Raw genomic sequence first — 27602 nt, 5'->3', positions numbered from 1 at the left:
ATGGGTGATATTCTTTTGCCTGAGGTTCAGCAAAGGCAGCCAGTGTAACTGCCCACAATGCCAGCTGAGGAAATGTAATTCGATTTTCCCACTAAAATGATCTCAGGCGAGTTTTGTTTATAAGGAACTATTTTAAGAAGGCAGGTCACTTAAGCCTTTCCCATATTTTCTCACCACAAGGTTTCTCGCTGTCAGCCCTGCAGGGTAGAGGAAAAATGCGGGCTACATTCATTAACCATCGCTGCACAAAGCATTCTCAGGAGCCGCTGCAGTTTCTCTGTAACCAGAGGCATTTTATCAATGACTGCGTTCCCCAGTCGGTCTAGGTGCTCTTAGGCTGTGCACACATGCTCCTCTTCTAGCTTATTTATACTCGCTGCCCGTTTGATACACCGGAAGGAAAATGGTCATGGAAATGCTAATTTGGTGTCTGCCTTTAACTCAGACTCGCCCGGTGTATTTTAACATTTGCCCTCATTTGCATTCCACGGTTGTTTTTCCGCCCTTCCTGCCCAAGCCAAAGTATTTCTAATTGGATGACCCTCTGAGAAGCAGAATGTCCTCATACATCAAGATTGGCAGAGAACAAGGTTCTAGGCGGAGCATTCAGCATTTTGGAAAAGATGCGAATTCGACTTGATGGGAGAAATCACTTCTCTTTGCTTTGTGGAGTAGCCATCTCTTGAAACCAATGTCTGGGTGGATGAGAAGCCCTGTAAAGGTAAAAGGGAGCTGAGGAGCGTAACCCAAGCTGCCACTTAATTATGAAGAGGACAGTTTGTTTTCTTTGGTCCCTTTTTACCATGAGCGACTGCATACAGATTTCAATCTGGTTTTGGGTGCTTAGTCGCATGGGATTGCTTGTCTCCTAAGAAGGAATAGTATTTAATACAAGGGACAGTTAAATCTATGGCATAAGAGGCTTTCTTTGGCTTCCAAAGGAAACCCTGAACCCAGACGGGGAAAATGCAGTCACAAAATCTAAGTCAATCAGTCCAGTAGTCTTTAGGGAGCACCTTGTGTGTGCAACGCACTGAATTCAGTGTTTGAAGTAGTACAGTAGAGTCGTACACCTGCCCCCTGCCCCCAGAGAGTTTATGATCTAGTGGGAGGAGCTTACAAGATGTAGGAGGAGTTTACACTAATCTAAACCTGATCTTAATTAGCCCATCTGAGCAACCATCCCTTTTCATGGATAGACTACAGGGTTGGTCCCAACGTGGGACAAACCCCAAGGCAGGATGCAAAAATGGGGCAGAATTCACGTCACAAGACAGTCCTCACGATGGGTAAAACGATAAGTCTACAGCTCACTAGTCTGTAACTCCCACGGCAGATTGAAAGCGTTCCGAGTGACCTTTGTCGTTTGTGCGCTTCCACATAAAACACCGTTTTCCCTTCTGCCCTTCTCGCCCCTGCCTCTGATCGGTTTCCCACAGGTAGGATCCGATTGCGGCACCCAAGCCAAAACTCCAAAAACATTTCGATTCACCTCGTTTCCTCTTGTCCTATTTAACAAGTCTGATTTAGGTGGCTAATGATTTTGCAAAGACCCTGCTTGTAAATTGCAGCTCTTTCAAAGCGTGACCCCCATAAGAATGTGTCACTGCAACAGCAACACACTTGAAAGGATGAGTTTGCCACTCTGGCTCTCATCCTAATACTAACAGTGGTTTTTATTAAGCACTCGCTAGGTACCAAGCGCTGTGCTGAGCGCTGAGTGGTTTTGAGGCCATCAGATCAGACACAGTCCCTGTCTGTCGTGGAACCCATAGCGTGAGCGGGAGGAAGAGCAGAATAGGTGAGCTTTGATGCTCCGTCAGCTCAGGGAGTGGAGGGTTCCTGTTGGCCTCTTTCACTGGAGAAGCAGTGTAGGCTAGTGGATATTGCACGGGCCTGGGAGTCAGAGGACCAAGGTTCTAATCCTGGCTCCGTCACTTGTCTGCTGTGTCACCTTGATCAAGTCGCTTCACTTCTTTGCGCCTCGGTTACCTCATCATGTAAAATGGGGATTAAGACTGTGACCCACATGTGGGACTTGGACTGTGTCCGACCTGATGAACATGTATCTACCCCAACACTTAGTACTAAAGTAGGAGAGTGGGGAGGGGGCAGGGTGTGACAGAGTGGGAGTGAGACTAGTTTTAATTAGCCTGACCAGAAAGGGGTTAAAGATGGACTGCGGAAAGCTCCTATGGAAGTGAGAATTCAACCTCTGACCGGTCACTGGAGTGACACCTGGACACACCACCCTTAGAAACGATCCTTGGGAAAAAAGCAGGAAAGTGGTTTGCCCAACTGGTGCCATATCAGCCTCCCTAAATACCACTAGAGGAGTGCACAACGGGCCCTCAGCCTGTGGATGGGAAAGCCATCGGGCACTGTTGGCCGAGGGAGACCCCCACCCCCTCCCCCCACCCCCGGCTGAGATGGGAGTGGAGCTGCCAAACATCCCCTGACCCCTCCAGTGACTCCAGATTCCACTCCAATCCTGGAGCCAGAGTTCTTGTCCCTGTGGACACCAGGATACCTGAAGGACTGGGAAGATGGCAGGTCACTGCTGAGGTTGGGCCATCCCTGACCCTTAGCGCTTACACAACTTCATGATAACTTGACCCTTTTCTTACTTGGATCGTCTTTGTCTCTCTCCTGTGGACTTCAGAAACCCAAACCTTATATCGAGTGTGCGTTTGGATGAAAGTTTACAGGTCCTCAGGGTCACTATCTTCCCCAGCGGCCCAGTACACTCAGAGATTCATTTTTAAAAATACAGCATTTGGACGTATTCCTCCCTTCGTGAATCCTAGCCAGAGAACATAAGGTCTCTGAAAGAGATGATTAAAACAGAGAAGACTTGACCTGAGGGGAGTTAGGCTAAGGCACAGGATCAACTTCACTCCACTGCCTGCGAGTACACAATTCCTTTCTCAAATAGATGCTTCGCCAACATCGCATTTTTCTTTTTATCTTTTCTTGGCTGCTTTTGTATTCTTGGCTGTTCTGGCTATGGTCATGGAGGTGTCTGGACAAGCAGCAGGAGTTGAAGTGATATTTAGTGAGTAGTTACTGATGATGGTGATGATGGTAATGGCACTACTTAAGCACTGACTATGTGCCCAGAACGGTTCTAAGTGTTGGGTTAGATACAAGTTATTCAGGCTGGACACAGCACAAGGGATTCACCGTCTAAGTAGGAAAAATTAGGATTGAACCCTCATTTTACAAATGAGATGACTGAGGCATAGAGGAGTTAAGTGTCTTGTCCAAGGTCAGAGGGCAGAAATGTGGCAGAGCTGGGTTTAGAACTCAGGCCCTCTGATTCCCAGGCCCATGCTCTGTCCACGAGACACACTGCTTCTTACCTAACTGGTCTAGGATTTTAGAGATGTTTAACAAAAGTGTGAGACAGGTTTCCTGCCCAGAGAAAGCTTCTGTTTCCTTAACTCACCCTCCCCACTCAATATCTTTATTCACATCGTTGGTGTTCACCAGGAGAGAGAGAGCAGAGGAATTGGATGAATCTCAAAGACTTCACAAGTTGGAAAGTGGAGGAGTTGGTACAGTAAATGAGGGGAGAGAGACCCTGTGCACACCGTTTCTAAGCAGCCAATCAATCACCCAAGCAGTATTTACTGATCCCCTCCTTCGAGCAATTCACTATACTGAGCACTTGGGAGAGTTCAATAAAGACAGAAGACGTGGAGCTTCCACTCCAACAGAGGAGCCGACATTAAAAAATATACAAAATTAGTGGAAATCATATAAAAATTGAATGTGCAACTGAGTATACGTATATATTCACAAATGATAAGGATGGGTATGAAGATGGCCCTATGGGAAGAGCACAGGCCTGGGAGTCAGAGGACCTGGGTTCTAATCCTTGCTGTGGGATCTAGGGCAAGTCACTCGGTTGCCCCGTGCCTCAGTTGTGTCATCTATAAAATGGGGATTCAATTACTCTCCCTCCAGCTTAGACTGTGAGCCCATGTGGACTGTGTCCAACCTGATACACTTGTATCTACCCCAGCATTTAGAACAGTGCTTGGCATACAGTAAGTTCTTAACAAATACAACATACACACATATATACATATATGCCTAAGCATATATGCTATGTATACCATATATATGCTATAAATGCTTTGTATATATGCTATGTATACTACATATATAAGTGACCGTTGGCTTGATATAATTTTTGTTCTAGTGGGAATTAATCCAGGAGGACTTTAAGTTTCCAAAGATACAAGCTCAGATGCCTCAAACTTCCATTGCTTAGCTGAGGTTTTCAGAGGCTAAGGGAGAAAGTCTCATCTCCTTAAGAGTATCCCAAATCTACTCTTTTAGGAGCTATATTCAGGCAGAGTTCTGGTCCACATGCTTCCTTTAAAGATTTTTTTTTTCACATCCCATCAATCAGGGTACCATCACCTGCCTGGCTGTATTCCACTTCTATTGCGCCCACTTTCTGCACCTCATGGGTAGGAGCCCCACTTGCCTACCCTCATTTGTATGGAAAATATAACCTCAACTCCCTTTATCTGATCACCCTTCTGCCATCTCTGACCTCAGTCTGGGGATACAGAGATCTAGATTCTAGTGCCAATTCCACCTGCAGAGGCTGGTATGTGCCATCAGCAGTGAAGGTTTCTGACTGAAGAACCACCTAGGGCACTGTGGATAGGCTCTGCAGGAATCATAAAGAATAGCCAGTTAACTTGGTGGGCAAAGACCTCAGGGGCTTACCATGGCGACCACCCCCCGATCTTGGTGCTTATGGCACAGTGTCAGCAATATTCACGGGTTCTGGGGCCATAGATGGGTCTTGCTTGTAAAAATCCCTTGCCTGCACTTTGTGGGAAAGGGAGCAGGAGTAGAAGTACCCCAGGTGTGTGAAAATATCAAGTAAGACTCTTGACTCTTTTCTACTCTGGACCTTTACCGGTAAAAGGGATTCAAGCCCCACCGTTCAAGGTATTTAAAATCCAAGACAACGCTAAGAAGTGGGAAGCCATAAGAATAGAACAATCTGTCCCGCAAGAGAGATGGAGCCAAGAGATGAGGTCATGGAACGTACCCATCTGCAACTCTACGATTCTGTGCTCGGCAAGCCCATCTCAATGACAGTGATTACCATATATCTTCCTTGAGCAGCTGTGGTTGAGTTGAATGCAATTATTTTTTCCCGTGGCTTTGAATTGATGGGGTCTTCAAAGAAACAAGTGCAGATTTTATTAAATTTCATGATTTTCCTTGTAACGCGCAGGAAAGAAGTGTAATTTCTCGACCAGGATAATGTCTAAACAAAGATAGATACTGTTTCCGGGGTTCCGTCTTCACGGAGAGATGTTGATAAAGAACGCTTCTACTGGAGGACTGAGGGTTTTGTTTTATTTTATTTTGAGTTACTCGAGAAGGTTTTCAAGCTACTGCTGCCTCCATCCCTCCTTCAAGAGAATCATAAGAGAGAGTGATGGGGTGAGGAAAGGGGCAAAGAAAAAGTCCAGCCTCTATCAATCAATCAGTGTGATTTTGTGGGTGCTTACCCGAAATGGCAGTATGACGGGAAAGGATGTAGGATATGTCTTATGCCCCACAAAGGGTGACGTTGAGCTTTCTGGGAAGTCTTAGTCTCTTCCAGATGTGGAAAGGAAAATATCATCCCTGGGGGTAGAGTAGTAGGGTCAGGGATCGGTGGGGCTGGAGAAGGCTTCCTTTGAATGATGATTGGATCCTGTATCCACATTCCCCACCACAGGCAGGACAAGTTCCAGCGGGTAGATGGGGCAGTTAAGACGACAGGGTAGATCCTGAAGATCCTGAGACCTTGTGGGAAGAACACAGGCCTGTGAATCGGGGGTCACGGGTTCTAATGCTGGCTCTGCCACATGCCTGGGGTATGACTATGGGCAAATCACAACTTCACTGGGCCTCGGTTTGTTTCCTCATACGTAAAATGGGGACTCAATGCCTGTTCTCCTTCCCTCTTAGAGCGAGAGCCGCACGTGGGACACGGACCGTGTCCAACCTATCTTCTATCAGCTCCAGCTTTTAGTACAGTGCTTGGCATATAGTAGACACTTAACAAATGTCACAATTATTACTAGATCCTTGTTGGGCTAATATATTTGGCTCTACACAGACCAGCTCTGTCTGCCAGCCAGCCCCCGGCCCTCCAACCTTCAGGGAGCCTCTGCTTAAGGTCAGCAGCCCGTCTAAACATTCCCATCTCCCTCACATTTGCCCCCGATAATAATAATAATAACTGTGGTATTTGCGAAGCACTGACTATGTGCCAGGGACTGTACTAAGTGCTGGGGTGGATAAAAGTAAATCAGGTTGGACACACTCCCCGTCCCACATGGGGTTCACAGTCTTGATTCCCAGTCCCGATTAGACCGTAAGCCCGTCAAACGGCAGGGACTGTCTATCTGTTGCCGACTTGTTCATTCCAAGCGCTTAGTACAGTGCTCTGCACATAGTAAGCGCTCAATAAATACTATTGAATGAATGAATTTTAGAGATGAGGTAACTGAGGCCCAGAGAAGTGAAGTGACATGCCCAAAGTCACACAGCAGACAAGTGGTGGAGCCGGGATGAGAACGTTGTGACCTTCTGCTCCATGCTGCTTCCCGTATACCATGGTGCTTCCCTATAGCAAACACACTCAGCCACTTCCTCCCATATTCCCCATCTAGTACCCTGAATTCAGAGTAGAAATTGGCAGGTGTGTGAGGAGAAGCTCCAGCTTCTTTCTTTAATACCTGTGACTTAATTTCTAATGATAATAATTATGGCATTTATTAAACATTTACTACATCCCAAGCACTGTCTTAACACCAGGGGAGATGAAAAATAATCAGGTCAGATCTAGCCCTTGTCACTCATGGGGCTCACAGTCTAAATCGGAGGGAGAATCAGATATTTAATCCGCATGTTGCAGATTAAGAAACTGAGGCCCAGAGAAGTGAAGTGATTTGCCCAAGATCACAAAGCAGACACGAGGCAGAGCTGGGATTAGAACCCACGTCCCCTGACTCAGGCCTGTCCACATTCCACTCATTCCATATTATTTATATTCAAGTCTGTCTCCTCCTCTAGACTGTAAGCTCGTTGTGGGAAGGGAATGTGTTTGTATATTGATATATTGTACTCTCCCACATACTTAGTACAGAGTTCCGCAAACAGCAAGCGCTCAATAAATACGATTGAATGAATAAATGATCATTTCTACTGACTATATCGTATTCTCCCAAGTACTGTGCTCTGAGCACTCTAGACTTTACGGTCCTTGGGCACAGGTGTTGTATCTAATAATAATAATAATAATGTTGGTATTTGTTAAGCGCTTACTACGTGCAGAGCACTGTTCTAAGCGCTGGGGTAGATACAGGGGAATGAGGTTGTCCCACGTGAGGCGCACAGTCTTCATCCCCATTTTACAGATGAGGGAACTGAGGCACAGAGAAGTGAAGTGACTTGCCCACAGTCACACAGCTGACAAGGGGCAGAGTCGGGATCTACCTTCCCAAGAGCTCAGTACAGTGCTCTGCACACAGTAAACACTCAGTAAATACCACTGATTAATTGATTGACTGACTTCCAAAAAAAAATACTGGCCTGGTGGGCTTCCCCAGAACCTGGCAGTATGAGGGTTATTTTTAGGCTAGCCTGCCTCAGTGGGACAACCTCAGTCTCACCCTCGGTGTCTGAAATAATATGTTTAGCTTTGAAGAGCTGCATTGCAGTAGAGAGCACAACAATTACATTATGTTTTGTTTCAAGTTACCGATGTACAAGTTACGCTTCTCTCATTGCTAATGGCTTCTCTAAAATGGGTGTCGGGAGGAGGCAGGTTTAAATCAGACGTAGCTAGCAAAATTACATTTCGTACCCCAGACGTTTAAAACTCACATTTCCAGATCTTGTGAATGAAAGCTGCAATAGAATAATTTTCTTAGGACAGACAGATCTTGCACTCTGAGTTCTCAACTCCTTTCCAACCCCCCAAATAAAAATGCATCTAATCCTTGAGTGCCTCTATTTATTTTTTTAAACAGATAAAAGCTGGAAATTTGGGGATGTAGTTGAGTCGCTATTTACTTCAATAATACAGGAAACGACGTCTTTCAAAGCCCTCTTCTTTCACTTAAACCAACACTTGCCAAACCCGATCTTTTCCCTCTGCATACTTCTCTAAAGAATCTACTTAGCATTGAGCCAAGTGTCTTATTCCCACACGCAAAAGAAATTAAGCCATGAATAACTGGAATTTTTGTTTAAAATTATTATGGCATTTTTTAAGCGCTTACTACCTGCTAAACCCTAGGAGGATATGCAAAATCAACAGATTAGACCCAGTCTGTGTCCCACACGGGGCTCAAAATCTAAGAGATAGGGAGAGCAAGTATCTTATCTGCAGGAAATCGAGGCCCAGAGAGGTTAAGTGACCTTCCCAGAGTCGCACAGCTGGTCAGTGATAAAACCGGGGTAGGAACCCTGGTCTCCTGACTCTCAGTCCTGTGCTGTTTCCACAAAGCAGGCTGCCTCCATCGCAAGCTTAAAAGAACGGTGAGAATCGAGGGAGAATTCATGAAACCCAACTCCTAAAGAGTCTTTGTTAAAGACTGATTTCTGAATTGCTTTCTCTGAAATTCCTAGAGATTAAGGTCATTTACGGTCTCTCTTTCTGCCCATCAGTGAACCCGTAACTGAGAGACTCAGAAGATTACGAATTGGCTAAGGGACTAGTCACCTCCATGTGGTGAGGGCCAAACTACCCTTGGGTAATTAGTGATTGCAAACCATAGCTATCTGACAGCTGTTCGATGGAAAGCTTGAAATACGGTCCTTCTCTTAAGACCATTTCAGCTCTCAAAGGTAACTCCATTTTTAAGTTTCTCCCTCTTTACTTATGTATACTCTTTGTGCTGGTGGAGTTCCTGGGAGTAGATGGAAAGTAAAAGCAAATTATTCAGGTATATAAGGTTTAGAGAAGCAGCGTGGCTCAGTGGAAAGAGCCCGGGCTTGGAAGTCGGAGGTCGTGGGTTCGAATCCCGGCTCCGCCACTCGTCAGCTGTGTGACTGTGGGCAAGTCACTTCACTTCTCTGGGCCTCAGTGACCTCAGCTGGAAAATGGGGATGAAGACTGTGAGCCCCATGAGGGACAGTGTGATCACCGTGTATCCCCCCCAGCGCTTAGAACAGTGCTTTGCACATAGTAAGCGCTCAACAAATACCAACATATTATAAGGTCTTTCTCATCTTTCAAAAGAGGAGAGGTGATTGCTCGGTGACCTTGACTCTACTATTTCCCCGATCTCTAATCTATTTTAATATCTGTCTCCTCCTGAAGACACTAAGCTCCTTGTGAGCGGGGATCATCTCCTCCAAGTGTGCGCCACTGTACTTTTCCAAGCGCTTAGTACAGTGCGGTGCACACAGTAACCACTTAATACCACTGATTGATGGATTTCCAAGTGAACGTGGCCAATTGAGATCATTCAGTCTCCCAAACCAATCTGTGTGTTTTTCTGTAGCCCCGAATGATTTTACACTCACCTTCGCTGAATGGGATGTGGGAGGGGGAATGGATGACGGTAGAATACCCAAAGAAATTGCTCTAGGGTGAGCAGAAAGGGGCAAACCATAATCTGGGGGAAGAAATAGTAATAATAATTCTGGTATTTGTTAAGCACTTACTATGTGCCAGGCACCGGGAAGCAGCGTGGCTCGGTGGAAAAGAGCCTGGGCTTGGGAGTCAGAGGTCATGAGTTCGACTCCCGGCTCTGCCACTTGTCAGCTCTGTGACGGTGGGCAAGTCACTTCACGTCTCTGTGCCTCAGTGACCTCATCTGCAAAATGGAGATTAACTGTGAGCCTCACGTGGGACGACCTGATGATCCTGTATCTCCCCCAGCGCTTAGAACAGTGCTCTGCACATAGTAAGTGCTTAACAAATACCAACATTATTATTATTACACTAATAACCATTAATAGGGTGGGTTCGATAAAACAGAACCTCAAACAGGGTGGCAGAGTAGTGGACAGTTGTGTGATGGCCACAAAAGACAGACTGGTCTGCTGGGCTGCAATCAGAAACGAGCCAGTTTATGTCAGAGATTTCAGGAGGATCCTGACACCAGGAGGGAGAAACAAAAACAGCACCAGAAACTGTGGGAAATAAATTCAACAGTTCAGCAAGAGGTGATCTTTACAGGCATAAGAAGGCACTGTTGGTCACGATTCCATTTTAATCACACACGTACACACACACGTATATATGTATATATATATATGAAGCAGCGTGGCTCAGTGGAAAGAGCTTGGGAGTCAGAGGTCACGGGTTCGAATCCCGGCTCTGCCACTTGGCAGCTGTGTGACTGTGGGCAAGTCGCTTCACTTCTCTGTGCCTCAGTTACCTCATCTGTAAAATGGGGAGGAAGACTGGGAGCCTCACGTGGGACAACCCGATGACCCCGTATCTCCCCCAGCGCTTAGAACACTGCTCTGCACATAGTAAGCGCTTAACAGATACAAACATTATATCTATCTATCCTTGGTAAAAATCTCACCATTAGCAGTGTCAGCTCCAGCCCTGAGGGACAGCTAGAAATAACCAAGACCAGTAAGTTGTAAACTGGATAAATGTGCCTTCGATCACCCCCTCTGGCAATTACAGTTAGTTGGGGGTTCTTTGGGTGTTAGTTTTCAATTAAAAGAGTACATAATCAAACTGAAAATCAGATCTCCTGCGGGAGGCAGAGCAGACCGGGCGAGTCGGAAAAAGATTTCAGTTATCAGCATATAGCCTACTTCAACCACACGGAGCAGCGAATTCATTATAAGAGAAAACAACCTCATGGCACGTTGCTATTTTTACTGTAGTAACTAATGATGTATCAAAATGCTTCTTCAAACCCAATTACCCAATAAAAATCGCCATGGCAACAAAGGTATTACGTGACACGTCCTGCACACGCACACAAAAACTTCTTCAAGAAATGCAGTAGCTTCCACAATATCAACACCATCTGGGGAATGTAGAAACATGGGGGAGTGTGGGAGGGGATGTGGATTAGGGCCGCAGTTACGATTTGTGCGAATCATTACGGCGCCACAGCACTGGGAGTATAATCAGCCAATGCATCAGGCATTGCTACGGTGGTTCTCCCCATAGTCCGCCGGAACCCAGATGCAAAGACCCCAGCCTGGAATAAAAACACAATGGAAACGAATATCCTCTGTCGACTCTGCTTTCCTCTACTTGTTCCATCTTTCTATAGGCCGAGTGAGACTTCTCTTTGAGAGGGCAGACTCTGAGAGTCAGAGGATCTGGGTTCTGATCCCACCTTGCCTCTTGGGTGACCTCGGAAAAACCACTTTATTTCTCTGTGCCTCAGTTTCCCTCATCTGTACAATGGGGCTTAAATATCTGTTCTCCCTCCTAGTGGGAACCCCATGTGGGAAAAGGACTGTGTCCAACTGATTTGCTTGTATCTATTCCAGTCCTTAGTACAGTGTTGGGAACATAGTTGCTCTTAACAGATACAATTATTATCATTATTGTTACATAGTTTGACGAAAATGTTTTATCCATTGAGCAGAAAGGTCAGTGCCCAGGACTCTGAAGCAGTCTCCATGGGGAAGCAGCATGGAAATAATACAGTTCTGGGAGTCAGAGGATCTGGGTTCTAATCCCAGCTCCGCCTCTCGTCTGTTGTGTGACCTTGGGCAAGTCACTTAACTTCTCCTCCTCTGTAAAATGGTGATTAAGACTGTGAGCCCTATATGGCACAGGGACTGTGACCAACCCAGTGATCTTGTAGAGTGCCTGGCACATAGTAGGTGTTTATGTCCCAATTCGTTCGTTCATTCATTCAATAATATTTACTGAGCACTTACTATGTGCAGAGCATTGTCCTAAGTAATAATAATGATAATGTTGGTATTTGTTAAGTGCTTACTATGTGCAGAGCACTGTTCTAAGCGCTGGGGTAGACACAGGGTCCTCACGTTGTCCCACGTGAAGCTCACAATCTTAATTCCCATTTTACAGATGAGGTAACTGAGGCCCAGAGAAGTTAAGTGACTTGCCCACAATCACACAGCTGACAAGTGGCAGAGCCGGGCTAAGTGCTTGGAACGTATTGCCCGTAGTAGTTGTAGGAAGAGGTGGAGGAGGAGGAGGAAGAGCTATAGTAATAGTAGCAGGAGTAATAATAAACTTTAATTAATGCATGGGTATAAATCTGATTGCATTTGACACGAACTCCTGTTCACATCCCCTTTTCCTTCTTCCTCCTCTGTCGTTCATTTAGGTGTCTGTCCCCATCACTAGATTGTAAACTCCTTGAGGTTAGCAATCTTGTCTGCTAATTCTAATGAATTCTCCCAAGTGTTTAGCATAGTACCCTTTTCATAATAGAGGCTTAGTTAATATCGGACCATAAGTGATTTCAGGTCCTGGAGTTTGGGGAAGTAGAGATACGGAAGACTTTCACTGAAAAAAAATCGGGCCATAAATTAACTCTTAAATCACGACTTTTGATGGTGCTGCAGTTATCTGCATCACTGTGTTGCTTCTCAAATTGCCCGCTGTGTGACTTTGGGCAAGTCACTTAACTTCTCTGTGCCTCAGTTACCTCATCTGTAAAATGGGGTTTAAGACTGTGAGCCTCACATGGGACAACCTGATGACCTTGTATCTCCCCCAGCGCTTAGAACAGTGCTCTGCACCTAGTAAGCGCTTAACAAATACCAACATTATTATTAATAGGCTCAGGAAGCAGAAGACTGGTGATTCAGGAGTCATAGGTTCTAATAAGTCATAACTGTGGTATCTGTTGAGCATTTACTATGTGCCAGGCACTGTACTAAGTCCTGGGTTGGATAAATAGGGTTGGACTGAGTCCCTGTCCCACTTGGGGCTCACGGTCTCGATCCCTAGATTAAGATAAGGTAACTGAGGCACAGGGAAATTAAGGGACTTTCCCAGAGTCACACATCAAAAAAGTGACAGAGCTGGGATTAGAATCCAGGTCCTTCCGACTCCCAGGCCCGTGATCTATCCACGAGGCCATGCTGCACTCTTCTTTGGACATGACCCCGAACCTCTTTCCATCTGAGCCTTTTTGTGTATAAAATAAGTGTTAGAATGGAGATGTGTTAAAAACCCCCAAGTATAACTGTGATGAATGCTGCTGAAATCTATTGATAATGATAAACTGTCTAATAACTGTCCTACTTTGGACTTGATAAATATCTTCATGTTGGAAGATAAATGACTAAGTTCTTCAGAGAAGTATTTAACATTCCCTGAGACAGATCTTCAACAGGTGAAAAATAACACTTCTCTTTTAAGGATGTTTGTGAAAGTGTGAACAGAGTAGTATATGAGAGAAGAAAAAGAAATGTTTGGAAATGAAAGATACCAATGATTGTAGCTCATTGTGGCCAGGGACTGGGTATTTACCAGTCTAAGGAAAGGAGAGAGAGGTGAAAGATGCAGATGGAAAAATGTATTTTTTTCTCTTTTCAAATCTTACAGCTGGATTTAACACTGGATAATGTGAAGCACCCTTTGTTTTTTCTTTGATGTTTTAACAAGAATGTTGATCCTTCAAAGGAATAGTCAGTCATGTCCTATTTTTTCCAGCTATGAGATTTTGGACTGGGAACATTAATCTGATTAATGAATTAGGAAAAAAAAGAAATAGAAATAATGCAACAGAGCAAGTCATTTAACTTCTCTCTATCTCAGTTACCTCATCTGAAAAATGGGGAATAAGACAGTGAGCCCTATGTGGAACAAGGTCTGTGTACAACCTGATTAATTTATATCTACGCCAGTGCTTAATTCAGTGCTTGGCACATATTAAGTGCTTAACAAATACCGCATACCAAAAAATAATAAGAGGAAGTAGTATGGCCTAGTGAAAAGACCAAGGGCCTGGGAGTCAAAGAACCTGAGATCAGGCTCTTCCACTTTTCCTCTGTGTGACCTTGGGCAAGTTACTTCACTTCTCTGTGCTTCAGGTACCTCATCTGTAAAATGGAGTTTAAGACTGTGAGCCCCATGTGGGACATGGATTTTGTCCAATCTGATTATGTTGTATCTACCCCAGTACTTAGTACAGTGTCTAGCACATGGTAAGCACATAACAAATACCATAAAATACAAATGAATATAAAAACCACGGTATAGTGTTAATCCTAATTTATTATAAACTTCCCTGACTTTTACACATTTTACACAAGATAGTTTAAATCTCTCACCCGTCTTGGAAACGTTTTTTTCTAAACATCAAGTAATAGAATTGTACTGGGTGACTGTAAGGTTCCTGGGCTCTTAAATAATTTTGAGGTCAATTAATGAGGCAAAAGAAGACTATTCTTTTGAGAAGTAGTACGGCCTAGTGGATAGAGCACGGGCCTGGGAATCCGAGGACTTGGGTTCTAATTCTCGGTCTGCCATGTGCCTGCTCTGACACCTTGGGCTGTACCTTCTCTGTACCTCGGTTTCCTAATCTGTAAAATGGGTATTCAATACCTGTTCTCTTTCCTATTAAGACTGTGAGCCTTCTGTGGGGCAGGGGCTTTGTCTGATCTGATTATCTTGTATCTTCCTCAGTGTTTAGCACAGTGCCACTATACTTATTATCATTAGTAGTAGTGTTATTATGTTTGCACTGGGTGGCCCTTTCCACCAATCTCAACTATAAACCTTGCTTGACCAAATCTGGTAAGACAAGATGACCGACAATGAGGTTCTGAAATTCAGGCAGCTTCCCCACGTTCGAGGCAAGGCTCTGGGCCACAACAGTCCACTGGGCCAGAACACGTGAGGAGAAGGAACGACAGCGAGATACCCAAGAAGGTGTTGTATGGGACTAAAAGGAAACACTTGTAAGAAAGAAGGGCAGAATAAATGATCTAAAGACAGTCTCAAACAGAACGCCTTAGCTGTAGACTGTTTGATAACCACTGCAGCAGACAGACCAGTGTGGCAGGCAGCAATCATGAGAAGAGCAGCTCGATTTGAGCAAAGGCTGCATAAAGATCAGGATTTAAGAGCCAGGCTTAAAAAGTCATTAGCATAGCAAGGGTCTATTCTTTCCGTGAGAACTGTATTTGGGTTAATTTACAGTTTTGAGCATTTTGTTTCATCTCATTTTACCGTTGAAATCCAGACCTAGAGAGAGATAGATATAGATGTATCCAAGGAAAAACAGCTAGTTAGTGGAAAACCCAAGATTATAAATCGTTGAATTTTTAATCTGCTGGATTTGCTAGCAGGGAACATCCAGGGGAAAGGACATATCCAAGGTCAGGAGCAACTGGACCCTTTCCACAATAGGAAATCCTCCTTGCTAGTGGTGTTCCGTGGTCCTATCTCCTTCTCGCTTTTACAGACAGGGAATCCAGAAGACCTCAGTACCCAGTGAATGATTAAAACTACCTGGTGTATTGACTGAAAAAAATCTTTCTTTGGATTAGCCCACAAATCACCACTAGCCATTATCCCTCCATTGCCATGGCAATGGTGATTGTGAACTGTGTAGTAAAGAAATATTGAATTTCCACTTTTAAGAAAATGTACACTTTCACCAAGCCCGATTTCTTGTTAGCTTCAACCAATCTATTATCATTGTTGTTATTGATATGGTTCTGCTTACGGTAACTGCTATTGCCATAATTGTAGTCATCACTATCAGAATCAACTTTAACATTATTTCCAATGATATTTATTAAGCTCTTAGTCTGGGCCAATCACTTGGCTCTGGGTTGAGGTAGATAACAAGGTACTAAGCCCTCTGGCCTAGATTAAAACACATGAGTGATTTAAAGTCTCTTAAAAGTGAGCTCAATCAAGACTGGACAGAACGGGACCAATGTAGATATGCATCTCCTGGCACATTACTGGAGGATGAGTCATCTGAGGTAATCAAATTCAGATTCTTACTCATTTAGTTTAAAAGAAGTTGCCTTATCACAGGAGGCTAGAATGACTTTTTTTATGTGAATGGACAGATCAATTCAAGGTATGCACTTCTGCTTGAATCATCTAGATATTTGCTGCACTTAGCAGGGCAGCTTAACGTCGGCAGCAGAAAGTTGATGGTAAAAGTAATATTCCGGTCATTCTTGTTTCACAGACAGATACAACCTTATTTAATGCAGAATACGTTTTATAATTTTTCCTGAGGAACTCTGCCTTTGAGAGGTCAAGAGGATATATATTAAACACACACACACACACATATATATATATAAAACTTTTATCATGTTCATTAGTCAGCAAAAGCTTGTGTTTATAAATATCTGAAAAACTTTTGCTTATTTCGAGCACTTCATCTTAAGGTGTTGGATTTGGTTTCCACAGTTTTCCAATTCAAGCTTGGAAATTCTCTTTTGGGAAAACACACTGCTGAAAAACTTTGCCCTACCAGGACATTGGCACATCGTAGATGAAATAGCAAGATAACCTGGAGTAAGACGAATGTGGAGAAAGTCAGACTTAAGTTGATGAGGTCTTGGAGTATTTTGAAATCTAGAAGAGTAACGTAAGCACTGAGATCACGCCTTAGAGGGAAGAAGTAGGGTTATTAATTGGGTTCTGAATCTCCTCTTTAGGTCTGATATAATTTTCTTTAATGTGGTCTAATAATTAGATCTATCCTTAGTTCTACTCTATTAACACAAAGCTTAAACCGGAGGAACATCAAGGTGGCATATATAATATTGGAAGAGTGCTAGTTTAACTTAGATCTGATGGCCTTTTGTTTTTTGAAGAAGCTTTTAAATGTGATATAGAGGTGCCAACCTTTTGTTTTCAGGGAGCAAGTGAAAATAAGGCAAGGATTTTATGTGGGTGGAGGCTGGGAGGGGACAGGTTTGAAATCTAAAACTTTCATTTTGGGTCTTTTTAGCCCTAATTGGAAACTCTCAGGTCCGGTCAGCTGAGTTCACACAGCTGTGGGTGCCATTGCCTCCCACTCATGTGGTAAAATATCACCCATGGGTGAAAGGTGGCAGAAAAGAAAGATGCGAGACTGTATTGTTTGCACGTCAGGATAGATCCTGCCCACACTCATGATTGTGTCCCATTCAAGGTCTGTCTCTGTTTTCAACCCCACCTCTCGGGACTCTCAGTTCTTCCACGATGTGGGATTTTACTGGGGTTTGGGGATAGAATACTGTGGTAGCAAATAAGGGAATATTCTTCCAGCAATGTATATCTGTCTGGATAGACCATGTTGCCATGTGGGAAGAATCGGTTGAGTGCTTGCATATGTTGTAGACCAAAGTGTGGGTTTATTTCAGCTCTCCTTTTGCATCTCTCACCAGCCTCCCCTTGCCCACTCTTCATTATTAGACAGCGAGTCCCTCGAGGGACAAAGATTTTGTCTGTGTATTCTTTCACAGTATTTAGAGCAGTGCTCCGCAAACAGTAAGCATTTAATAAATCCTGTTGTTACTACTATTATTATTACTACGGCGTGAGTTTTCCTTACCACAGGGTTCATCAGGAATGTGATCCCCGCATTATAAGAAAGCAGAGTATATCCTGGCCTTCCCAAAACCTTTGATTGAGGAGAACAGCCCCTATTGTGATTGCTGCCTGCCAGGCTGGTCTGATGCTGCAGGGGTCTCACTGTGAACCGTAGAGCATGGCAAAGATACGTCTTTTAACAAGCCTGCAAACACTTTCCTTGAATCGGGTTTTAACGTATAGGGGGCTTAAAAATGTGTTTGAAAGATGATTTGGATTGGATTGTTCTGTGTAGCTTCATCCATTCATTCAATAGCATTAATTGAGCACTTACTATGTGCAGAGCACTGTACTAAGCCCTTGGAATGTACAAATCGGTAACAGATAGAGACAGTCCCTGCCCTTTGATGGGCTTACAGTCTAATCGGGGGAGACGGACAGACAAGAACAATAGCAATAAATAGAATCTAGAGGATGAACATCTGATTAAAACAATAGCAAATAAATAGAATAGCTGAAGGAATATAGGACACATGTAATCAATCAATCAAACCCTGGTATATACTGAGCGCTTATTGTGTGCAGAGCACAGTACCAAGTACTTGGGAATGTACAATGCAACAGAGTTGGTAGACACGATCACTGTCCAAAAGGAGTTTACAGTCTACAGGGGGAGACCATCATTAAAATATAGATCGGGGAAATGGCAGGGTACATGGCTAAGTATGTAAGTGCTGTAGGGATGTGGATGAAGTGAATATCAAGTATCTAAGGAGAAAAGACCGAGTGCATAGGTGACACAGAGGCGAGGCGGGGGAGGCTGATGTAGTTGGATGCCTCCCTTGCACTTGGATTTGCTCCCTTTATTCACCCCTGCCTCAACCTCACAGCACTTCTGTCCATAGCCATAATTTATTGATTTGTATTAATGTCTGTCTCCCCCTCTACCCTGTAAACTGATTGTAGGCAGGGAATGTGTCCACCAACTCTGTTAGATAATAATAATAATAATAATAGCGTTGGTATATTTTAAGTGTTTACTTTGTTCCAAGCACTATTCTAAGCGCTGGGGTAGATACACGGTAATCAGGTTGTCCCACTTGCGGCTCACAGTCTTAATCCCCATTTCATAGATGAGGTAACAGAGGCGGCGAGAAGTTAAGTGACTTGCCCAAAGTCACACAGCTGACAAGTGGTGGAGCCGGGGTTGAAACCCACGACCTCTGACTCCTAAGCCCGTGCTCTTTCCGCTAAGCCAAGCTGCTTCTCCTCTGCTTCTTAGACTGTACTCTCCCAAGCGCCTAGTCGGTGCCGGCATACAGAAAGCACTCAATAAATGTGATTGATTGATAGGCATCTTGGAAGATGTGTAATGTGATTCCACATCACTTACCTATCTAATGTCTACCTATTTATAGATTACTCCCAACCCCCCATCACTGAAGTAGCCTGCCCTCAAAAAAGGGACAATTTGGAACCCTTTTAGCCTATTAAAGGAAAGGTTGCTGTACTGATAAGACTGAATGCATACAAAGAATGTGAATGTGCCTTCACTACAGCATGGGAGGCAGGGGGTTATTTAGCTCAGGAGCAATGAAAAATTCATGGCTTGTCATTTATGCTGAAATAAAACAGAAAATGAATGGCTTTTTTCCATCTTTCTCTTCTCATGAGGCACATTCCAAACAAGCCTTTGGCAAGAAATAGGAGGCTCAATTTTCACAGGGCAGTGCTGTGTGTGTGTGTGTTGTTGGGGGATTGTGGCAGTAACCTAGAGCGAAAGTGACCTCTGCGTCACCAGGGATAATCTGAACAGAGAGTTCCCTGGAAAGCCCATGGATCAGGATCAGCTCTTTGGAGGGGCCGTTTGCCCTCTCTGAGAGCTCTTTCTCCTCCGCTTTCAGATGAAAGTCCAGACTGGCCCAGCCTCTCGAGACATTCTCTTGACGTACCCCACCTCACTACTGCTGGTCCCATTTACCTCCCCCTTAGCACCGCAGCTCCAAGGACACTTTCTTCCTTGAATGTCTTGAAGGTCACATTGTGGGAACCTTTCTTGGCCTCCAGCAGCAGGTGCAACTCTTATCCCCAAATTTTAGGACTTGTGTGTGTGTGTGTGTGTGTGTGCATGTTTGGGTGTGTACGCATGTGTATATTTTATGAATGTGTGTGTAGATATGTGTATGTTTGGGTTTGTGTATATATGTGCTCTGCACATGGTAAGCAGTCAAGTAGAATTTATCACTAGCCCACACTCTTATTTTCATCTCTGATTTGAATTCCACTGGACTGTGGACTCCTTGAAGGCAGGAATCTTGTCTACTAACTCTACAGTATTGTATTCTCCTAAATGCTTAGTACAGGGCTGTGCACATAATAAGCTTAATGAGTACCATTAATTGATTATGTTTTGGATGCATGGACCTGTGCTTATTCCCGAAGCCATACCAGAGACACTCTTATGCAGTAAGCAGACAATGTGGTCTTGGGACAAGAATACAGTACTGAAGTCAAGAGACTCAGGTTGAAGTTTCAGCTTTGCCACCGAGATGCTGTGTGACTTTGAGCGGGTTGCTTAACCTCTCTCAGCCTCAGTTTCTTATCAGGAAATGGGCAGAAGGCACCTATTCTCCCACTACCCTGTGGGACAATGACTGTGTCTGCTTTCTCTTGAGTCTGTCACAGAGCAGGCATTAAATAAATGACATAATAAGCATTTTATGCAGATCAGTCTGTGCAGTCGTATCCTGGAGGAATAGGAATTCTTTCCTTTTTTAATGTCATTTGTGTAAAACCTCTGACAAGGGTCCTATTTACTTGTTCGTTTCAGATAGTGGCTCAGGCGGTGTTATTTATGTGTATGAACACAGCGGGAATTTTCATTAGCTACCTGTCAGACAGAGCTCAACGCCAAGCCTTCCTGGAGACCAGAAGATGTGTGGAAGCGAGGCTGAGGCTAGAAACGGAGAACCAGAGACAGGTACCAAGCAGAATGCTCCATGTCTGTCAGAGTGATTGCATCCTTCATCTGTGCGTCCTGTCCATGTGCTCTCCGGGGTTCTAATGGCAACAGAGCCAGGCGGGAGGGCTGATGCCTCAACTGTCAAGAGAGCTGCATGCTTTGGAGCAGGGTCCTGGTCTCTCCCTCTCTCTGGATGGGTGACATGGCCCTTCTCCACTTCCGCGGAAGGGCTTGGACTCCAAAAGCCGACATCTGGTGAAATGACATGATGGTTCGGCTCACAGTCTAGTTTCCTCCCTAGACTGTAAACTCCTTGTGGGCAGGGAACGTATCTACCAACTCTATTATGTTGTACCCTCCCAAGCACTTAATACAGTGTTCTGCACGTGGTAAGTGCTCAGTAAATACCACTGATCGGCGAGAGCGAGGTCCAGCGGGCAGATCCCAGAGCGGCAATTAGAGGCCCTGAAAGGGCGGGCCGATGAGCAGCTCAGGGCGGACCCGGCAGTGCATGCTTTTGGATGGGGAGTGACCAACACACACATTGCATGGTTTTTGGTTTGTGGTGACCATTCTTCACATCTTAGATTTGATTCCTTCGTCCTCTCCTAGTGCTACTGGCATAGAATTCTTTGGCCATTCGAAGCAGTGTTACCTATTCGATAGAGCACAGAGCTGGGAGTCAAAAGGTCATGGGTTCTACTCCTGGCTCTGCCACTTGTCTGCTGTGTGATCTCGGGCAAGTCACTTCACTTGTCTGTGCCTCAGATACCTCAGCTGTAAAATGGGGATTAAAGACCCTGAGCCCCAAGTGGGACAGGGACTGCATTCAACCCAATTTGCCTGTATCCACCCCAGTGCATAGTACAGTGCCTGGCACATAATAAGCACTTAACAAATGCCACAATTATTATTATTATTATTTGATAAACCTGATGTACAAACCACTGAAAGAGGAATATAACAAACCCACTTCACCATCTATTCACTGACCTAGATTCCCGATCTCCTCTTGCCCCTCCCTAGGACTAGAGAATCAATATAGCAGAGTGCAGCCCGGAAGGAAGCAGTGTAATCTAGTGATCAAAGCACAGTCCTGAGAGTCAGAAGGACCTGGGTTCTAATCCCAGCTCCATCACTTGACTGCTGTGTGACCTTGGGCAATTCACTTCTCTTCTCTTTGCCTTAGTTACCTCATCTGCAAAATGGGGATGAAGACTGAGCCCCCTAAGGGACATGGACTGTGTCTAACCTGATTACCTTGTATCAACCCCAATGTTTAGGACAGTGCCTGGCTCATTGTAAGATCTTAATAAATACCATAAAAAATTACTGGGCAAAACAAATATTGCTGCCCTTTTTCTATTCGTGCCAACTAGAAGCTCAGAGAGCACAGTTTAGATTGCAGATTCCCAGTGGAGTCCGCGGCATCAGACATTAGAAAGACCCATCGGGCTTGTGAACTGAGCAGGTCTCGGGGCAAAAGCAGAGCCATGACATCCATTAACGTCACTATTACCCCACTTAGCCTCCCTGTCCCTGTGGCTAATTGGGAAGTTCTTTTTGCAGAACAATCACCCAGTTGGCCCGTCAGTATTTCCACTGGGTGAATGGCAATTCAGAGAATGCCGCCTTATCAATAATTCATTTACCAGCTCTTGATATTCTGTGTCTAAACGAGAGATATTGAGTTAATGAGCTGCCTGGGACTCTTGGTTGTGTATCCAGTTTGGGGACGGTGTCTGAGCCCCTAAACCATAGTGCTTTTGTTACATTCATGCCACATCCCCTCCGGTTTCCATTCTGTTTATGTCTCTGGTGTTCTCTGCTAGACCGCAGATCTGTCATCGTCAAAATCAAGCCTTCATCTCCTTGCTCGGGGGAGAGGATAGGTCAGGGAAAGGAGAAGGTTGGAATGGAGACTGAAACTGTGTTTAGTTCATACTGGGAGAGAGAGGTCAGTATTAATTTCCATTCTAAAGATGAGGTAACTGAGGCACAGAGAAGTGACGTGACTAGCCCAAGGTCACACATCTGACAAGGGGTGGAGCTGGGATTAGAACCCCGGTCAGAGGATTGAAATCTATCCTCTCTCTCTCACTACTGTTCCAATCTTCTTCCTGCTGGGAAGCTGAGGAACAGGGCAGGGGGAGGAGTTTAGTGATCTCTATTTCTGATTGACATTCCCACGTGGCTCCTTGCCACCTCTGGGCTATGGATCTGGCACTGCGGCAGCTTTCAGCCCTGACTCCCATGATGAGGGACCCAGTCAACCCCTTCCACCTCCTGCCTACTTGCCCCCGCTCAGGGCTCTGTCCACAGAGGTACTGGATCTCTCTTTCTCCTAGAAGACTGGGATCCCAGCACTGGGCCTGGGTTTCTGGCCAAATGAAGGCCTGGAGTCAAAGGAAAGAAGGGGAAACAGCTTACTTCCAGGGTCAAAGCTTAGCTGTCCTGGCCTGTCAGCATGGTCTGTATCTTTGACCCAACCTTGGAAAATGGGATCTCTGGAGGGGTGAAGAGGGGATGGGGAGGGAGAGCAGGTATTTCTATCCCATTTTTCGATGAGGAAACAGATTCAGAGAGGAGAGTGATTTGCCCAAGGTCACGTAGCAGGCCAGTGGCAGAGGTAGGATTAGAATCCAGGACTCCTGACTCCCAGTCCCCTACCCTTTTCTCTGGGCCACACTCTCAATAAATTCATTGTGGGTTGATCTTATTAATGCTGGTGGAGACACTGCCAATTTATCATACAAATGTGCTAAACCACATTAAGTCGATCATGGTACGATTAGGTGTGATTGGTTTTTTTGAAGGCGTTAACCTTAATTTTAAGAACATGATTTAGAAGAACTAATTTTGAGAACATGATAATTGGATTTATTTGGGTAAAGCACTCAAGATCCATGCCCTAACTCTCAGCAATGATTTGCTCATTTTCAATCAGAATTTTGAAAGGTTTTTACCTTGATATTTGTCTGCATCCAATTGGTTTCTCCAATCCCTGACCCAGTAGAGGACATCAATTATCACCATAAACATTCTGCATACCAAATCCAGCCCTGTAACGGCACAGAGACTCATGGAGGCCTTTCATCTCCCAAAGTGACGAGATGAATTTTGACTCAAGGAAGAGTCCTTAATTGAAAACATGAATCATGGGAGCTAAAAAGAGCTACAAAGCATTACCTATATTGTCGCATTCCTGAGACTGTAACAACATTATGCAAATGAATGATAAATATGCAGACTGATTTTTAACTAACACTAAAGTTTTTATTTAATATCTGGTGTTCTTGAAGGCCAGGTCTGAAATTTAATCCGATCTTGGGGCGTTGAAGGAATAATAGCCCGGATTAAAGGACAGAGTCTGATTAGCTTGACTGTTTACTGGACAGATTCCTGGGTGTTGCCACTGTATTGCCAAATAATAATGGTGCTTGTTAGCATGATGCCAAGCACTGTGCTAAGCTCTGCGGTAGGTGCAATGCAGTCAGATCAAACTCAGTCCCTGTCTCTCATGAGGCGCACAGTCTAAAGGGGAGGGAGAACATGGAATTGAATCCCCATTTTACAGATGAGAAAACTGAGCACTGGGAAGTTAGTGATTTAGCAGTCAAGTGGCGGAGTTCGTATTTGGACCCAGGTGGTTTATCCTTTTCTTATTTTCCCCTGTATTTTATTCAAGAAGTTCGTATCCCACTTTTTTACATTAATGGGATTTTAATGAACTGTTTTCAGGAACTTTGGTAATTCCCCCACTTCCAGCCTTCAGTAAAATCACTGAAAGAGGAATATCTCTTAAGTCTTTGCTTTCTTTTGGAAGTATCAATTTTGCTAAGTTGCAAATTCCTATGTGCTGGGAAGAGTGCAGCTTGGTGTGTTGCATGGTTGAACTGAGCAGCTGCCTTTCAAATTGATCTGGGATTCACTGTGATCTCTGAGGCATAAAATGAAGATATGTATGAAGAGAGCGCAAGAGATTTTGCCTCTCTAGGTAGACATGTACAGTTGCAAGGTAGGAGAAGAGACAGGCTGGAGTTTCAATGTAGAAATCACAAGATAACAGAACCTCAACACCAGACTATCAAAAATCAGAAATAAAAATAGGTCTCTCCTTAAATGGCTGGTTGGAATGACATTGTCTTCCTAGTCACATCTCCAGGAGGGCTTCCTTGATTAAACCCCCTTTCCCAACGTCCTCTCCCTTTTGTGTTTTCTAAGCATTTGGATCTATGCACAGCACTATGTAAATAGCTGTATTTATTTACTTAAATCGATGTCTGTCACCCCCTGTAGACTCTAAGCTCACAGTGGGCAGGGGATGTATCTACCAACCCTGTTGTATTCTCCCAAGCACTTAGTACACTGCTCTGTACATGGTAAATCCTCAATAAATACTACTGATTGATTGGATGATTGGGGACCCAATCCTGAAAAAAAAGAAAGCACCAAGAATCTCCAGTGAACTATTCATTCATTCAATAGTATTCATTCATTCATTCATTCAATAGTATTTATTGAGCGCTTACTATGTGCAGAGCACTGTACTAAGCGCTTGGAATGAACAAGTCGGCAACAGGTAGAGACAGTCCCTGCCGTTTGACGGGCTTACGGTCTAATCGGGGGAGACGGACAGACGAGAACGATGGCGATAAATAGAGTCAAGGGGAAGAACATCTCGTAAAAACAATGGCAACTAAATAGAATCAAGGCGATGTACATTTCATTAACAAAATAAAATAAATAGTATTTATTGAGCACTTACTATGTGCAGAGCACTGTAATAAGCGCTTGGAATGTACAGCTCGGCAACAGACCATCACCACTGCTGCAAAAATAACTCAAGCACACTTTCCCCCACTTCGCCATTCAATCAATCAATAATATTTACTGAGCACTTACTTTGTACAGAGAGTGCAAAAGAGTAGATAGGCACAATCCTTGCCCTCCAAGAGCATACAAACTTGGTGCTCACCCAAATGGCAGGGAGCCAGAAAAGGTGCCCGACTGAATTTGCATGAATGCAGTAATTTAAGTGTGAAAGTCCTCTAGACTGTAATCTCATTATAGGCAGGGAGTTTGTCAGATATTATATTGTACTCACCAAGCACTTAGTACAGTGCTCTGTACTTAGTAAGGTGCTCAAGAAATATCACTGATAGACTGCAAGGATTTCTTCCTCAATCACACACACATCCCTGATTGCTCCTTTACCACTGGCAATGCCATCTTCGAACCAAAGAAAGCCTCTGTATTAGCATCTTGTCTCGTCTTATGCTGTCAAGTCATTTCCGACCTGCAGCAATGCCATGGACACATCTGTCCTGAGAATGCCCCGCCTCCATCTGCAATCGTTCTGGTATTGTAGTCATAAAGTTTTCTTGGTAGAAATACAAAAGTGGTTTGCCACTGCCTTCTGCGCAGCAAACTTGAGTCTCTGCCCTCAACTCACTCCCATGCCGACGTTGCCCAGCACAGGTGAGTTTTGACTTGTAGGAGCAGATTGGCTTCCACTTGCTAGCCACTGCCCAAGTTAAAGGAAGGAGAATTTTGAGATGTTTCTCAAGAAGTTTAGATATAATCCTCAGATCAAACAATCTATCAATTTACTGAGCACTTACTTATTCAGAGTACTGTACTAGTCACTTGAGAGAGTACAGTATAACAGAGTTGATAGACATATTCTCTGCCCACAACAAGTTTACAGTCTAGAAATTAAAATCTCTGAGATTTTAGACTCTTATTAAGGAGACTGTTCACTTGTGTTTTTAATTATTAATTCTAATATTTCATCCCAAACCTATTTGTACTATGTGTATCCTTCCTCCTGCCCCCACTAGTCACTAGTTTTGACTAGCACTTGAGGGAAGGTTTTGGGCCAAAGTCATTCACATTGGATGCTTACTTTTCTTTTTCTTCTTTCTTTCTTCCTTTCTTCTCTCTCTCTCTCTCTTCCCCCCACCACACCCCATGAAAAGAAAAGCATTGAGGGTTGGGGCAGGGAAGGACACCAGTAAGACAGTAAGAGCATCCAAGGTGGGTGCAAGGATAGACAGTAGCAATTGGTCCAAGAATGGGTGTCTGAGGTTTGTGCAAAGACTGTTTAATCAGTAAAGTTCCAATTCCTAGATATTTGTACAGGCTATAAGTTGTCTTTTACATTCTCCAAAAGTCTGCACCATCCTGCTTAACCAGGACACGGGATCTTTCTGTTCCTACTGAAAGATGGTGCTGCTGATGGAGATTAAGAGGATTGACCCGTGCCAAACACTTGCCTCAGAGCACTTAATAAATCCCATTGATTGATTGGCTGGCAGCATTTTCCCTTGCACACACATGGGTCCAATATTTTCTGGGTAGGAGAGAAGTACAGCCAGCCACCCCAGACACGATTCTTGAATCTGTGGTCTCATAATGCTTTTATTTTAGCCTGCCATTTCAAAAACCCCAGACTGCTAGGGCACATGGTTGTCCTAGAGAACTGACCTTAAGGAGTGCATCAGCAAACACTTTGAATCTCTAAGTGCTAAGGTGTCATTCCATAAAGGCTTTTCCTCAATTGCCCTAGGGCTATTTTCAGGAAACGAAGCTGCTCTTTTACACTGTTGCCTTTCCCAAAGATTTAGCACAGCTGGCTGCAGACTCCAAGCTCAAAGACCCACCAGAAATGTGGTAGTGACCTTTTTTCACTGCTTTCATTGTTGTGGACAATGGATCCACAGTGGCCAGAGCAGCAGAATTTGGGCAGGTGACCCACAGAGGCTGGAAACACTCACGGAGCCTGGCATTTTCTGTGTAAAGCAAAATGCTTTGTCTAGCATCAAATAAATGGATATTCACTAATTCATAAAATGCTCTCTGACAGTTTGTTCCCTCTCACATATCTGCTTTCCTTACCTACTACTCTACAGCCCATAATTTTTGTTATTCACAAGCTAGCCTCTCCATACCACTTTCTTGACACTCCTGCTCCAATCCATCAATCCATCTGTCCGTGATCTCTCCTGAGCACTTTACTAAATGTTTGGGAAAGTATAGTACAACAGACTTATTAGGCATATTCCCTGTCCACAAGGGGCTTACAGTCTATCTTTTTTTTCAGTTATTCATTTTTACTTTCACAGTTTTGCAATTACCTGCCCC

The 27602-nt window shown here is 44.2% G+C and overlaps 1 protein-coding gene across 1 annotated transcript in view; it reads left to right on the top strand.

Moving 5' to 3' along the window:
• Positions 1–27602, top strand: part of ADCY8 (adenylate cyclase 8) — a 145332-nt gene that overhangs the window by 48316 nt on the left and 69414 nt on the right. Inside the window, exon 7 of the mRNA XM_029062630.1 lies at positions 20325–20474. Within this exon, the coding sequence (XP_028918463.1) occupies positions 20325–20474 (150 nt within the window). The remainder of the gene's footprint in view (positions 1–20324; positions 20475–27602) is intronic.

Source organism: Ornithorhynchus anatinus, chromosome 4 (genome assembly GCF_004115215.2).
Source record: "Ornithorhynchus anatinus isolate Pmale09 chromosome 4, mOrnAna1.pri.v4, whole genome shotgun sequence".
Classification (NCBI taxonomy): Eukaryota; Metazoa; Chordata; class Mammalia; order Monotremata; family Ornithorhynchidae; genus Ornithorhynchus; species Ornithorhynchus anatinus.
Note: the sequence above shows the minus strand (reverse complement) of the source record. Positions and strands in the feature narration are given on the sequence as shown.